Source organism: Macrotis lagotis, chromosome 5, assembly GCF_037893015.1.
Source record: "Macrotis lagotis isolate mMagLag1 chromosome 5, bilby.v1.9.chrom.fasta, whole genome shotgun sequence".
Taxonomy (NCBI): domain Eukaryota; kingdom Metazoa; phylum Chordata; class Mammalia; order Peramelemorphia; family Peramelidae; genus Macrotis; species Macrotis lagotis.
Window position 1 is genome coordinate 167,216,501 of NC_133662.1, and position 13,500 is coordinate 167,230,000.

The 13,500-nt window shown below is 31.0% G+C and overlaps 1 protein-coding gene across 1 annotated transcript in view; it reads right to left on the reverse strand.

Moving 5' to 3' along the window:
• Nucleotides 1-13,500, reverse strand: part of SYNE1 (spectrin repeat containing nuclear envelope protein 1) — a 598,518-nt gene that overhangs the window by 420,612 nt on the left and 164,406 nt on the right. The window contains exons 8-9 of the mRNA XM_074187858.1: nt 9,575-9,771; nt 6,039-6,148 (exon numbers count right to left, since the gene is read on the reverse strand). Of these exons, the coding sequence (XP_074043959.1) occupies nt 6,039-6,148; nt 9,575-9,771 (307 nt within the window). The remainder of the gene's footprint in view (nt 1-6,038; nt 6,149-9,574; nt 9,772-13,500) is intronic.

Sequence of the window (13,500 nt, forward strand, 5' to 3'; positions counted from 1 at the left end):
CTAATCTCACACTCACAGGTGTTACTACTGACATACTGTGAAACAATGTTTTAGAAGTTAAACTGAAGACTGAAAATAGGATTGTACTGAGTGGACAGTCTGAGGCTCTGTTGCTTTTAAGGCAACTAAAATTCTTGGTTTTGAATCTAGGACATTTTGTTTGATATATTTATGGTTCTTTTGCTAAATCATAAGAAAGAAGGATGTTTAAAATAGATTGCCATTCCGATTCTTTTTTTCTTTTGTTTTGTTTTGCAAGGCATTGGTGTTAAAAGACTTGCCCAAGGCCACATAGCTAGGTAATTATTAAGTGTCTGAGACTGGATTGAACTCAGGCCCTCCTGACTCCAGGGCCGGTGCTCTATCCATTGTGCCACCTAGCCACCCTAGACCGCAATTTAGTAGAATGTAATTATAGAATGAATTTTAATTGGAATGTTAAACTATTTTCTGCTATAAAATTCTTGCCTAATTATGTAATATTTAATTATTTGAAGTTCAAAACAGTATAGTGTTAGAAAGTCTGAATGGTATTGTTTGGCAAGGGGTTTTTAGCCTGGGAGTCTGGATAAATTTTAAATAAATAAATACACATATATATGTAGGAAAATATATGAGTATATATATATATATATATATATATAATATATAAACATATATATATATATATCTTTTTTATCTTTAACCTCTGACTGAAATTTAAAAGTTTTACAATTATAAATTTTAAAAAAACATTCTAAGAAGAGTCTTTAGGCTTCACCAGACTTCCAAAGAGGTTCATTAAAAAAAAATTAAGAAATCCAGATTTAAAGTACATACATAATATTGTTTTTCTTTTATATCATATTTACTCTCAGTTCTCTTTGTGACCCCATTTGAAGTTTTCTTGGCAAAGATCCTGGAGTAGATTGCCTTTTTCTTTTCTAGCTCATTTTATAGAGGAGGAACTAAGAAAAACAAGATTAAGAGACTTGCGAGTAAGTGTCTGAATATAGATGGCTATTCCAGGTCTGACATTCTATCTACTGTGCCACCAACTGCCTAACTCTCAATTTACATTTTAAATCTATATATGTATATATATACATATATATATATATACATATATATATACATATATACATATATATATAAATATATATACATCTCCATTTATCTGTCTATATGTAGTAGAATATTTACTCATTATATATTATATGTATATGTATTATATATAATATCTAGAATATATGTTTATATATAAAAAGCCTACAACACTAGCTAGAGTTGTATGATAAGGCATAACAGACCAACTTAACATTCTTCATATGCCAAATATAAAAATTAGTCAATTTATATACCTGTTTATGTATATATATATATATGCAGATATATCACTAGATATGTAGAATGTTATTTAGATAACTAAATCTTTTTAAGACTTTTTCTTCATAAAAATTTTACCACAAAACAAAATTGTTAATCATTCATGAACAACAAATGAATTAAATTTCTTTATCAAATTCTCTGTTACATTCTTGGAATTAACACAAGTATCATTTTTAGATAACTCAAATTAATATTTGTGATTAGAAAATCAGACAATAAGTTATATTTGAGATATGGGTTAAAAAGTATGGAATAAATAAAAATGCTATTTAGAAATGTACTACATGAAAGCTCAAGTAGCTATAGATCTTTTCTCTAATGGCAGCAACTTAGAAAATGTGGCATGATCTCTATACTCTTACCATAGAAGACCTATCTCTCTTTTTAGAATATTCATAAGACTAGGAGTTTCCGTCTGCTTCCAACTACATTGCCTTGATTATACTTTTACTGGAGGCTGCTATACCTTCTTTTTTTACTATAATGCTAACCTTCAACTTTTAATTTCTCTTTGATATCATGTTATCATTGATTTCATATATAGAAGAAAGTAAGGAAAAAACCAAGTTGAGTTAAAATCACAGTAACAATTCCTCAATACTAATTTTAGAAATATCCCAGAAGAAATCAAATGAATCTTCCTTTTTTAAAAAAATATAAATAAATTTTTCAATGACTAAATTACTCTTGCCAAGTAAAGAATCATTTGAGAGGTTTGTGCTTGATGTAGGGTGTGGTGGTGGGGCCATTAAAAAAACGTCTAAGGTATTATGTGTTACATTATTGCTCATATGCATTAACCAAAGCATCACCTGATTGCTTTCCATTTAACAAGGGATTAATTTATTAACCTAGAAAAACTATTAGTGTTGGAGATAGAAAAACCATAGACATTCAAAAAGAAGAAAATAAGGAAAATCAATTTGATAAAAGATGGTCTTCTAGGAAAAAAATTACTATATAAAAGAATCTGATTTTCTCTTTGATATGGGGATGGGGTTACACATGCCAAGTTCCTTTAAGGCTACTGGATAGGCAGTTCAGCCCTCTGTCCAGATTTAGTGAGCATGTAAATCACAACCCTAGAATCCTCCCATAAACATTTACCCCATTATAGTAGAGAGTCACACATTAACCACCATAAAGAAGCTTGATTGATGTGAAAGTGTCAATTCCTGTCAGCAGCTGTTCCCACTAAAACCTTCTGCAGAAGGGAGTAAAATCTGTTTTCCCTACCTATTTATGGTTTAAGTCCAGTGGGAAAAGTCTTCCTGAAAGGTGTCTGGCAAGAAAGAACTAGCTCCTTGCAGAAATACAGTTACATGAATTGAACATAATATGCTAGTTTCACTTAAAATTTTTTTTAGAAATGCCTGTCAGACATAAAACAAAATGTTTGCCATATACCCTAATTTTGAGTGATATGAATATTGTAGGTCACATGTTTTTTTTTATGAGTTAAAAGAAAATTATGATTCCTGAGAATGGTAAATTGACCTTGATTCAGTGACAGAACTTGAGAACATCTGAATTTATGGAACAAAATTTATATTTTGTATTCTAAATATGCAGAAAAGCCAAAGTTTCACCCTGGATCACCTTCTTTTATCTCTCGGGGAGACCTCATTAGTTGGGTGGCAAAGTGGAAGCAATGCTGACCCTTGAGTCAGGAAAACCTACCTGAATTCAAATTCAGCCTTAGACACTTACTAATTCTGTGACTATGGGCAAGATTGCCCTTTCAGTTTCAGTTTCCACATCTGTAATATGATCATCATAATAGCACCTCCAAGGATTATTGTGAAGATGAAATATGAATATAGATAGATAGATAGATAGATAGATAGATAGATAATTTTCAGATCCTAAACTGATATGAATACTGGCTATGATTATCATGACTTTCTATGCAGATGATTCAAATCTGTATATCTAGCCCTAGTTTATTTTTTGAGCTCCATTCTTGCATCAATGACTGCCTATCAGATCTTTTGACTTATATGCTGTATTAAAAATCCAAATGTATCATGTCCAAAACATAACTCATTGTCTTTACTCCCAAACCTATACCTCTTACAACTTCCTTATTTCTGGGAAGGATGTCTCATCACTTTCATCATCCAGGTTCATGATCCTGGCATCAGCCTTGATTTTTTAAATTCTCCTTCACTGTAAATATGAATGACCAAATACCATTGACCCTTCTTTAAACAACTCTTCTATTTGTCCTTTCTCTCTAGCCCTTTAGCCACTATACTAGTTTAGGACCGCATTGCCAGTTTTCATCCGTCTCCTAACTAAGTTAGGAGGCTTTCTGAACTTGAATCTTTTTCCCCTGCCCTACATAATTCTGGTTTCAACCTCAGTTTCCAGGAATACACCCCTTATTCCTAACATTCTCTTAGAATGTTGGTTTTCTAAAACTTCAGTTTAAATATGATCTCCCACATGAGATAATTCTGATCCCACTCAAAGGTTTGCACCTTTGTAAAAGAAAAAAATATATATAAGGTCTATTTTATACATATTTTTATTTATTTAAAGTGTATATATTTACTGATGTCCATATTGTCTATGCTAATAGAATGCAAGTTCCATCGTGAACAAATATTAGATTATTTTTGCCTTTTTATCTCAAACCCTTGACCCAGAGCCTAACACATAGAAATGGATAAATACTGGTTGAAGAATTGATATCATAATTTGTACAACTTTTTCCAACTGCTTCATTAGAACTGGGTTTTTTCTATATTAAAATTATTGTATTGCATTTGTCCACCCAGTGTTATGTAGCTATTAAAATACTGCAATGTTGCTTGTTGAGAAACATTTATCATGCTTCCTTTAGTTTTTCCTTCCACAGGTTGAATCAGTTCATTTCCTTCAGGCTTATAACCCTAGGATCACTTTTGTTATCCTCTTCTGCAAACTTAAAAATAATTGACATACTGAGAATTTATTAAATGACTCACATACTTCTTTAAATTAGATTTTTTAAACAGAGAAGGATGATTTTAGTTTGGGCCTGAGACCAATGATGAGCAAGAAACTGCTTGCTTGTTCTTCAGACTTGACCATAGTGTAAAATATAATTATTAACTGGAATTTTAGAAGCTTGGAATCATAGGGAAGTTAAAATATTCCACATAAATAATTATATAATTTTGAAGACAATAAATCAAATTTCAAATGATTTAAAACTACTAATACAAGCTTTAAAAAATAAGATAGTCTGCTAACTAAAACAATACAAATAGATAGAAATAGAAACAAAATTTCTTATAATTGGTAAGATCTTCCAAATGTTCCTTGACTGCAGGTGATATTTTATCCATTACATCAAGTCCTAGAACAGTTCAGAAGCTAACTCGAGATTCATGATTATTCAAAAGAGATAAAAGTAGTAATCTTACATGCATGAAAAATGTCTATTGTTCAATGCCTGTTGGTTCAATACATTAGTATCTTTATTTGGGACAGATATTACAGACAGATAATGAGTTGCATCCAGAATTCAAGATGAACAAGACAGCAGTAGCAAGTGGGAAGCCTGCACAATACATTATTATTATTATTATTATTATTATTATTATTATTATTATTATTATTATTATTATTCTAAGCTGTTTCCTGAATATAAATCCATCTGATCATTACAAATAGCCCATTTTCCAAAGAAATAAAGTTACAGTTGACCCAAGACCAATAAAAAGTGTATGTTAGATTCAAGTAAGCTATAGTTTTCAATTAAGCCCTATCATCAATAAGTGGTCTAATGTACATGTTTTAGGAAATATATAATCTGAAAAGTAGATGAACCAATTATGTGGTATGGGTAAGAAAACAAAGAAATCATCTGACTGATTGGTACCAGGAGAATTCACAGTTGTTGCTATGAGTTTTGTCTTTATTAATATGCAAAATCTAAAAATAACTTCTTTCATAAATTTAAAGGTGGGTATTAATTCATTATGTGATATTTTTAGGTCTGAAATAAAGATTTTGGTGGGCAAAAAAGAAAAAGGCCTTTCTTTCTGAAGCCAAGTTGCCTCACCTTCCTTTATTACCCTCTATTATTTATTCAGTTATGATTTAAATACATTTCACTGCTATTTTATTGAAATTAAAAACTGAAATCAAATACTAGATAGTTTTGCTAAAAAATGTACATACATATATAGGGGGAGATAGGTAGTGCTCCGGATCGGTATCAGAAAGATATGAGTTCAAATATGACTTGAGAACCTTACTAACTATGGGACCCTGGGCAATTCATTTAACTCTATTATCTCAGTTTCCTCATCTGTAAAGTAAGCTGGAGAAGAAAATGGCTAACCACTCCAAAATCTTTACCAATAAAATTCCAAAAAGGGGTCACAAAGAGTTGGATATGACTGAAAAATGACTAAAAAACCCATATATTTACATAAAATATATAAAATATGATACATTTGCATAAATAAGACATGAAAAAGTATAAAACTACTATCTACACATGTATATAAATATGTGTATATAAACGATAATGTGCCTAAATGTATAAAATATATCCACATATATTATATATATATTTATATATATATATATATATATATATATATATATATAGAGAGAGAGAGAGAGAGAGAGAGAGAGAGAGAGAGAGAGAGATTTTAAAGCAAAATACCTACATCATTTTCTTGTTCATCATTGCCTGTGTTATGAACGTCAGGGTAATATTTCAGAAATTGAGCTACATAAGTCATAATAGACTTCTCATCTGGTTTGTCGACATCCACATCTGGAAAAACACAGAACATATATCCATAATTAATCAATTGGAACAATTTCAAGGCAATGATAGCTTTAAGCAATTTTGGACAAAATATGATTAAAAGTTATATGAGGCAAAGCCAAATTTATTTTACTAAAATCAGCTAACTATACCCATATTGTAACCCCCCCCAATAGGTTTTGAATGCTGAAAAAAAATATTTAGCTAGCTTGTTTTTTAACCAATTCAGACAATTTAGAAAGGCATGACTTGGAAAATAATTGAGATTTTAATATGCACAAATGAACTTTTGGGTTCAATTTCCTATTTAAATATTTCTAAGAATCATGGGCATTAGGAATCTGATATTCTCTATGCTTATACTTTTGCTTAATTATTAAAACATAAACTGTTTGCAAACCTCAGAGCTAGATTAAAAATGCTATACTTAAAACAATTTTAGCCATAGGACTGAATGAAATATTGTTGCAAGGCATGTTGTACATTTAATCTTTTATTTTTAGGCAAAAGTCTGAGATTCCTATAGTGCTCTCCATTCATGCTTTCACCTAACGCCATTGTTAGGAAGTTAACCACAGAGATCTGAGTTCTACAAAATCCTCTGGAGCTGGGAAAGGAAGACCTGATTATGGCAACTCATTGAACCAGATTAATCTATTGAGATCTGGGGAAAAAAACCTCACTAGCTGGAAAGTAGCAAATAATTAATTCTTTGCCCTGCAATCAGACAGGAGTCACTGGGGACTTAGACCTTGAAGGAGGAAGTTATAGCTACCTATCCTAGGAAGTCCCCAAGGTATCTCTACAATTCTACATTTAGGACCCAATTTCCCACTCTCCTTTTATGTCTATTAACAGATCAATAATTCAGAAATCTCTTGAGTAAAGTCCTATTTTAAATAAAACTTGTGCTTTACCTGGAGAATTATCCCAAGGACACTTTGATTCAATTTATTAGCACCTAGTGACATAATTATTTCTAAAAGACAATTATCTGGGATAGAAAATAGTAGACAAAATTCTTAAAAATCCCTTTTCACATAACATGTATTGTTCTTATTTTGTTCATTTTAAAAACTCAATCATTGATTCATGATGTTGATAAAGGTATGTTCTAATATTAATATATTTAAACTCCTTTTTACATCCTGAGTGTGGTACAATGAAAGGTCTTTCTCACTGCATCTCTCTTCTTAAAACCTATGGCTGTCACTGAGACTATCAGTCCCTCCACACACTTCCAGTCTATTACTCCTGTTCTTCATTTAATTTTCTTCCCTGCATAGTCTTGACATTGTATTTGAAAAGTTAAGTTATATACAATTTTGTATCCTTGAATCCCAAGTCCCCCCTTCTATTTCCACTTAGGTTTAGCAAAATTACAACCTTGACTTAGCCTCACCATGTGCCTCCTCTGTTATTATTTTTTTTAGACCTACGTTTTTATTAATGAAGCACTTAAACACTAACCTTCTGCTCTGTCCTATTTGAACACTACTGGGCAAAGTCACACAACATGTTTCCAGTGTCCACTACAATTTCTTCAAATACCCTTGAATTTGTACAACAATCTCTTTTTCTTTTATCCAGGTCCTACATAATGTATTCTCATTTCCTTCTCAGCAGAGCATCTCATCTCCTTCTTTAAAAGAAAAATAATGCCCTTTTCTCTTAATTTCCATCTTCTACCAGATTTCATAATTCAAAACATGTCTATACCATACTTCATTTTCTCCTGCTTTCCACCAGGTTCTGACAAAAATTTGTTCCTTTTATTCAAGACTAAAACTTGAATAGTCCATGATGCCTTTACCTTTTATCTTGTCAGGAACTTAATCTTCTTAATTATCTTCTGCCTCTGCTTGTATTTTGTCATTATTACAAGTTAGATGGTTCAGGAGACAGAGCACTAGGCCTGGAGTCAGGAAACCCTGAGTTCCAATCCAGCTTCAGACACTTTACTAATTGTCTGATCTTGGGTAATCTACTTAACATCTGTTTACCTTAATCCACTGGAGAATGAGATGGCAAACAGCTGCACTATCTATGTCATGAAAACCCTATGGACTGTATTTGCATGGCATGGTCAAATGGATCACAAAAAGTAAAAACATGACTCCATGACTAAACAGTAACAACAACATTATTGGTTTCTTCCTTGCTGAATTCAAACATGTCCAGATGCTACCACCATTAAAAAAAACTTCACTTGACCCTACCATCACTTCAACCATTCATAGACTATACTATGATGTACTCCTTCCTCTATCCCTACTCTTCAGTCCATTGAAACCTGGTTTCCAACATTTATCTGCTAAATTAAATTATCTTTGCTATTCTTTATTCCCTTTGATCTCTTTTATGATTTTGATATTGTTGACTAGCTTTCTTCCAGCATATTTATTGCTTCCTTGGTTTCTATAGCATCTTGTGTCCTTATTGCTTTCTCTCCATAGGACTACTCTTCCATCTCATTTACTGGTTCATCATCTGGTTCTCATCTAATGAAGCATAAGCATACGCAACTAAGATTCTATCTGAAACTCTCTTTTCTTCTTTCTCTATAGATCCTCCTTAGGTGATCCCAATAGCTTCTATGGATTAAGTTATCTTCACTAGGAAGATGATTCCCAGATGTAGATATCCAGCCAAAATCTCTCAAACCTAGTCCTATAGCACAAACTGCCTCTCCATTCAGAAATCCTGTCATATCAAACCTAAGTTTCCTAAAATGTAATTTGCTATCTAGCTTCCATTTTCTTTTCCTAAACTATATCATATTTCCCATTTCCCTTTAACTCTACTTCACTTTCTTTTCACCTTGGTATTCCATCTTCCATCCCTTTTCGCATGCCCTCCATGTCTTGAAAACTTTAGCATCTTTCAAAGATCAGTTCAGGTGCTCTCTTGTATGTAGTTTTCCCTGTTCTTTTCTCTCCACTAATTGTTGGTGCACTTTATCTCCTTGAATTATCTTGTATTCATGTATCTGTTTAACTGTTATACTCCCTCCCATTCTGCCCAGTAAGGTAAGGGCTGCATTTTTTTTTGTCTTTATAACCTCAGTGCCAATCTTATTTGCTTAAATGTAATAGAGGTCTAATAAATGATTGTTGAATTGAGTTGAAATGTAAGTGCACATGTTATTAAAGGAATGTTCTCATGACCTGATGACTTGATTCTACTTATAATGACTAACTCCAAAACAGTCATCTAAAATACTTAGAAACATATGGTTAATATGTTTTATTAATAACTAGCAAAACATTTTAAAGTTTGAAAAGCCCTTTGCATGTTATCTCATTTTATTTATAGTCATTTTTCTCAGTAAGAAAAGGATTAAGTATTTGTAGTACAACCCAATATTTTTTTCTTAATTAGAGATTGTAACTGCATGATGCTAAGATGGTAAGATAAAAGAGCCCAGCATACCTTCAGGATCTAGGAGCCTTGGGATTCCTAATTCTGTTTCAGCAATAGTGAAAGCTTCTTCCAAATTTTCCCTATTAGGTCTTCCTTTCACTTTCTCCAAGTCCACTAGTTCTGGCCGAATAGCATGAATAACTGAATGAAATGCCACACCACTTCTCCAACTTTTCCCAAAATCCTTTACTTCAATACCAACCTGCCTTGATAGGTTTAAATGAAAAAGACAAAGAAGAAGCAGAACAGAGGGAAATAACAGAAAAGAATGAGAAAGGAAGGGAAAGGAAGAGAAAGGAAGGGGAAAAGAAAGGAAAGAAGAGTGATAAAAAGGAAAACAAAGGGGAAAGAAGAAATTTGTTGGTTCATTAATATGGAAATAACTAGCATTTTGAAAAAGCAAAATAGCCAATACTGTTTCATGCAGGTTCATTGTTCTTAAGTATAATATGTAGATAATAAAATCATTCTAGTTTCATAAACACTATAATGTAGAATTTTAGTTAAAATCATTATTTTTCCAAGACAAAAATAAAATTCCTGCATTTAGATTAAATTTCCTTGACTTTTCATCAGTTTAATTACCAGTTTAGTACTTTATTTTCACAATATCTGTTTTTATTTGCTTATTTGCTATTGTTTTAAAGGGAAAAATTAAGTAAAGATAAAGAAAATTGGGCAAAGAAACTAAGAAAATATGAAGGGTGAGGAGTAGAAGTAAAAATACTCCAAATAAGGTTATATAATCTTCAAAGAAAACAGAGCCTACCCATTATTCCCCAGAAGAAAAACTCTCTAACATAAGCAAAATGTGATTAGAAAGTAGCATTGCCAATATTTTAATGTGTGATTGCTTCCTCCTCTTTTAAAGGTGTAATCATTTACTCTTATAAGCATGTTTTCCTAAAAATGCCTGCAATTTCCTGAAACCTTTTTGCAACTCTTCTTTCAGCACTGTCTTCAGAAACTGTCACATGTTTTTGAATCTCTTCAATGATGGCAAATCTTTGTTCTTTGAGGATGTTTGTCTTTTGGAAACAGCAAATATATATGTATATATATGTGTATATATATATATATATACACATACATATATATTACTTCAGTGAATTTATTTGTTGCCTCTACATATAAATAAAAGCTGTTTTAAATAACCTGGAAGCATATCAGCATTATCTTCTCCTATAGTGTTTTGATCTAAACATGAAGGTTTATTGGGGTTTTTTCCCACATAAGGAATTTTACAATTTGTTATAATCAGTATAGGCATAGTTTATTGCTATATACATCTTACTAATATATTTGTCTATCTATCTAATATATATATATACATATATATATATGTATATATACACATACATGCTGCTTAGTAATACAAATCTACTGAGTAACATAAACAGCTTTTATGACTGTTTTTTAAATGTGTATAGCAATTTAAATAATATGAGTGGTTTAGTTTCTTGTTGGTTCATAAAATTGCTCTGAGGGCAATTCCCAACAAGTGTTGAAAAATCTTTTTAGCTATAGCAGCATCACTGGAATAAGTCCTAAGTTAATGTTTTGAAGTCAACTTTAAAGAATCACACTATATAGGCTAAAATAATTTTGGTTTGCCTATTTATTTATAAACTGATCTAATTATAGTTATACCTGATATATATATATATATATATATATATATATATATATATGGGATAAAAGATTCTTTTTCTTGAACTAGATTCTCCAAATATTTTTCACTGTAAATCAAAATATGTGATGACTACAAGTTTGTTTCATAAAAATGTTACTTGATACTCAATTGAAATATAACATGAATATTTAATTTTAAACAGTACTTGGCCAATGCATATAAAAAATTAAAATAATTCAAGTTGAATATATTTCTCTCTTCAATGAATTTATTTGTTGACTCTATATTTAAATAAAAGCTATTTTTAATAAACAGGAAGCATTTCAGCATTATTCTCTCCTATAGTGTTTTGGTCCAAACATTATGGTTTATTTTTTTTAACAAAGGTAATTTTATAATTTGTTATGGTTGGAATAGTTATAGTTTATTACTACATACTTCTTATAGATGAGCAAAAGCCCAGTGTCATTTTACTTATCTGTTTGGTCACTTTATTTAACCAATCATTTGTGTGTTTCCCATTTATTTTTTGATTTTGTTGAATTGCATCATTAAAACACTCAAATCCACCACTTTTCTTCATTGCCTTACCTACACTAACTCCCTAATTTTTTCTGAGCTTAGTTAGCCTAGACAACAAGCAGAAAGGGAATCATGCTTAGACTGTCTTACTTGGTAAGAACTAAAATATAAATATAAGATATAAACTGTTGGCAGAGGCTTCAAGTTACCAATTTAAATTCCAAAATAATATTTTTTACTATGGCTTTGGAGAAGAACTTTAGCAAAGTCTAACCAATACAAATTATAACATTTCCTCTATATTGTATTCTAAATAGCTGGGAATTTTCTCTTCTAAAGGAAATTTCCCCCCCATTTTTCTCTTAAAGGTGTTTAAGTTCTCAAACTTTTCTATAAGATTTTAGTTTGTTTAAAAAACACTTTCAAGAAAAGGTTTCTCTACTTTAATGATTATATCATTTTAGGATTTAATTTCTATAACTGATATGAGTGAATCTACAATAAGAACTCCCATTTATATTTAGTTTTGATGGAATAATGCAATATGCAATTATCTGTAATGTGCAGTATATAATATATATATTTCTTTTTTAGTGCTTCAACAAAGTCATGATTTTCCACTATAGCAGGATAGCTTAACTTTTTTCTGTGCATTGGACTCAATTGTTATTTGTTGAAGACTATGGACTCCTTATAAGAATAACATTTTTAATTAGTTCTGTTGAAATAGTGATAAAATAGTTTTTAAAAAACCTAAATAGATGAACTTCAGGCTCCTAGTCTCTATACTATAATAAGACAGGAAAGATTAAGAGTTCAATTACATATCTCTCATACTATTTTGACTATATATATATATATATATATATATATATATATATATGTATCCTCATATAATAGTTATCCGTGTATATTTCTCCCCCGCCTCCCCCCACCCCATAAGATTGTAAGATCTTTAAGGGCAGGAATTGTATTTTATTTTTGCATTTCTAGCACTTAACCCAGTATCTTACACATAATTGACACTTAAAGTTGCTGAATTTGAGTTTTTGAAATGGTCTGGTATTAGGACACATTTCTACCCCCATATAATTATAGTTATTTTCAGATTTTTCTAGAAACCATCATTTATTTCTACCAATTTATTTACTAATCATTAAAGCAATCTTTCTCCACAGACATTCCATTCCTTTGGAAATTTGGTGTGACATATTTACAAAACAATCTCTTACTACAGTGATTTACAGTGATAAATAAGACCTGCATAACAGGAAATTCTAAAATGGAACATATCCCTTTATTAGGATGATGAAAAGAACAATACTCAGTTCTCAAATATCAGGAAAGATGCAAAGATCAGGTAGAAGAATGCTAATCTGACATCACAGAAATATGGGAGTTGCAAAAGTGACTTAGAGCTAATCACACATTATAACTTGACACATTACTGAAGCCTAACAAAATATGGGAGAGACAACAGAAAATGAAAAACTGCTCTAACAGCATTAAATTGATGGTTGCTTTATTTCAGCTTTTTGAAACTCTAATTGTTGGTCCATTTACTTGGTATTTATATAATTTAATGCTGTATAAGGCAGTAAAGGTAACATTACTAATTACATATACCATACTAAGACAGATTGGAAAACCATCACAAGACTGTGTAGGCATGGAAGTTATATTCCAGTGTCCACTTACCAGGCCCTTCTGCTCCTCCTGCATAGTTGAAATTTAATATGTACATATTAGTAACAGCTAGATTATTATAGTTTGGATGAAA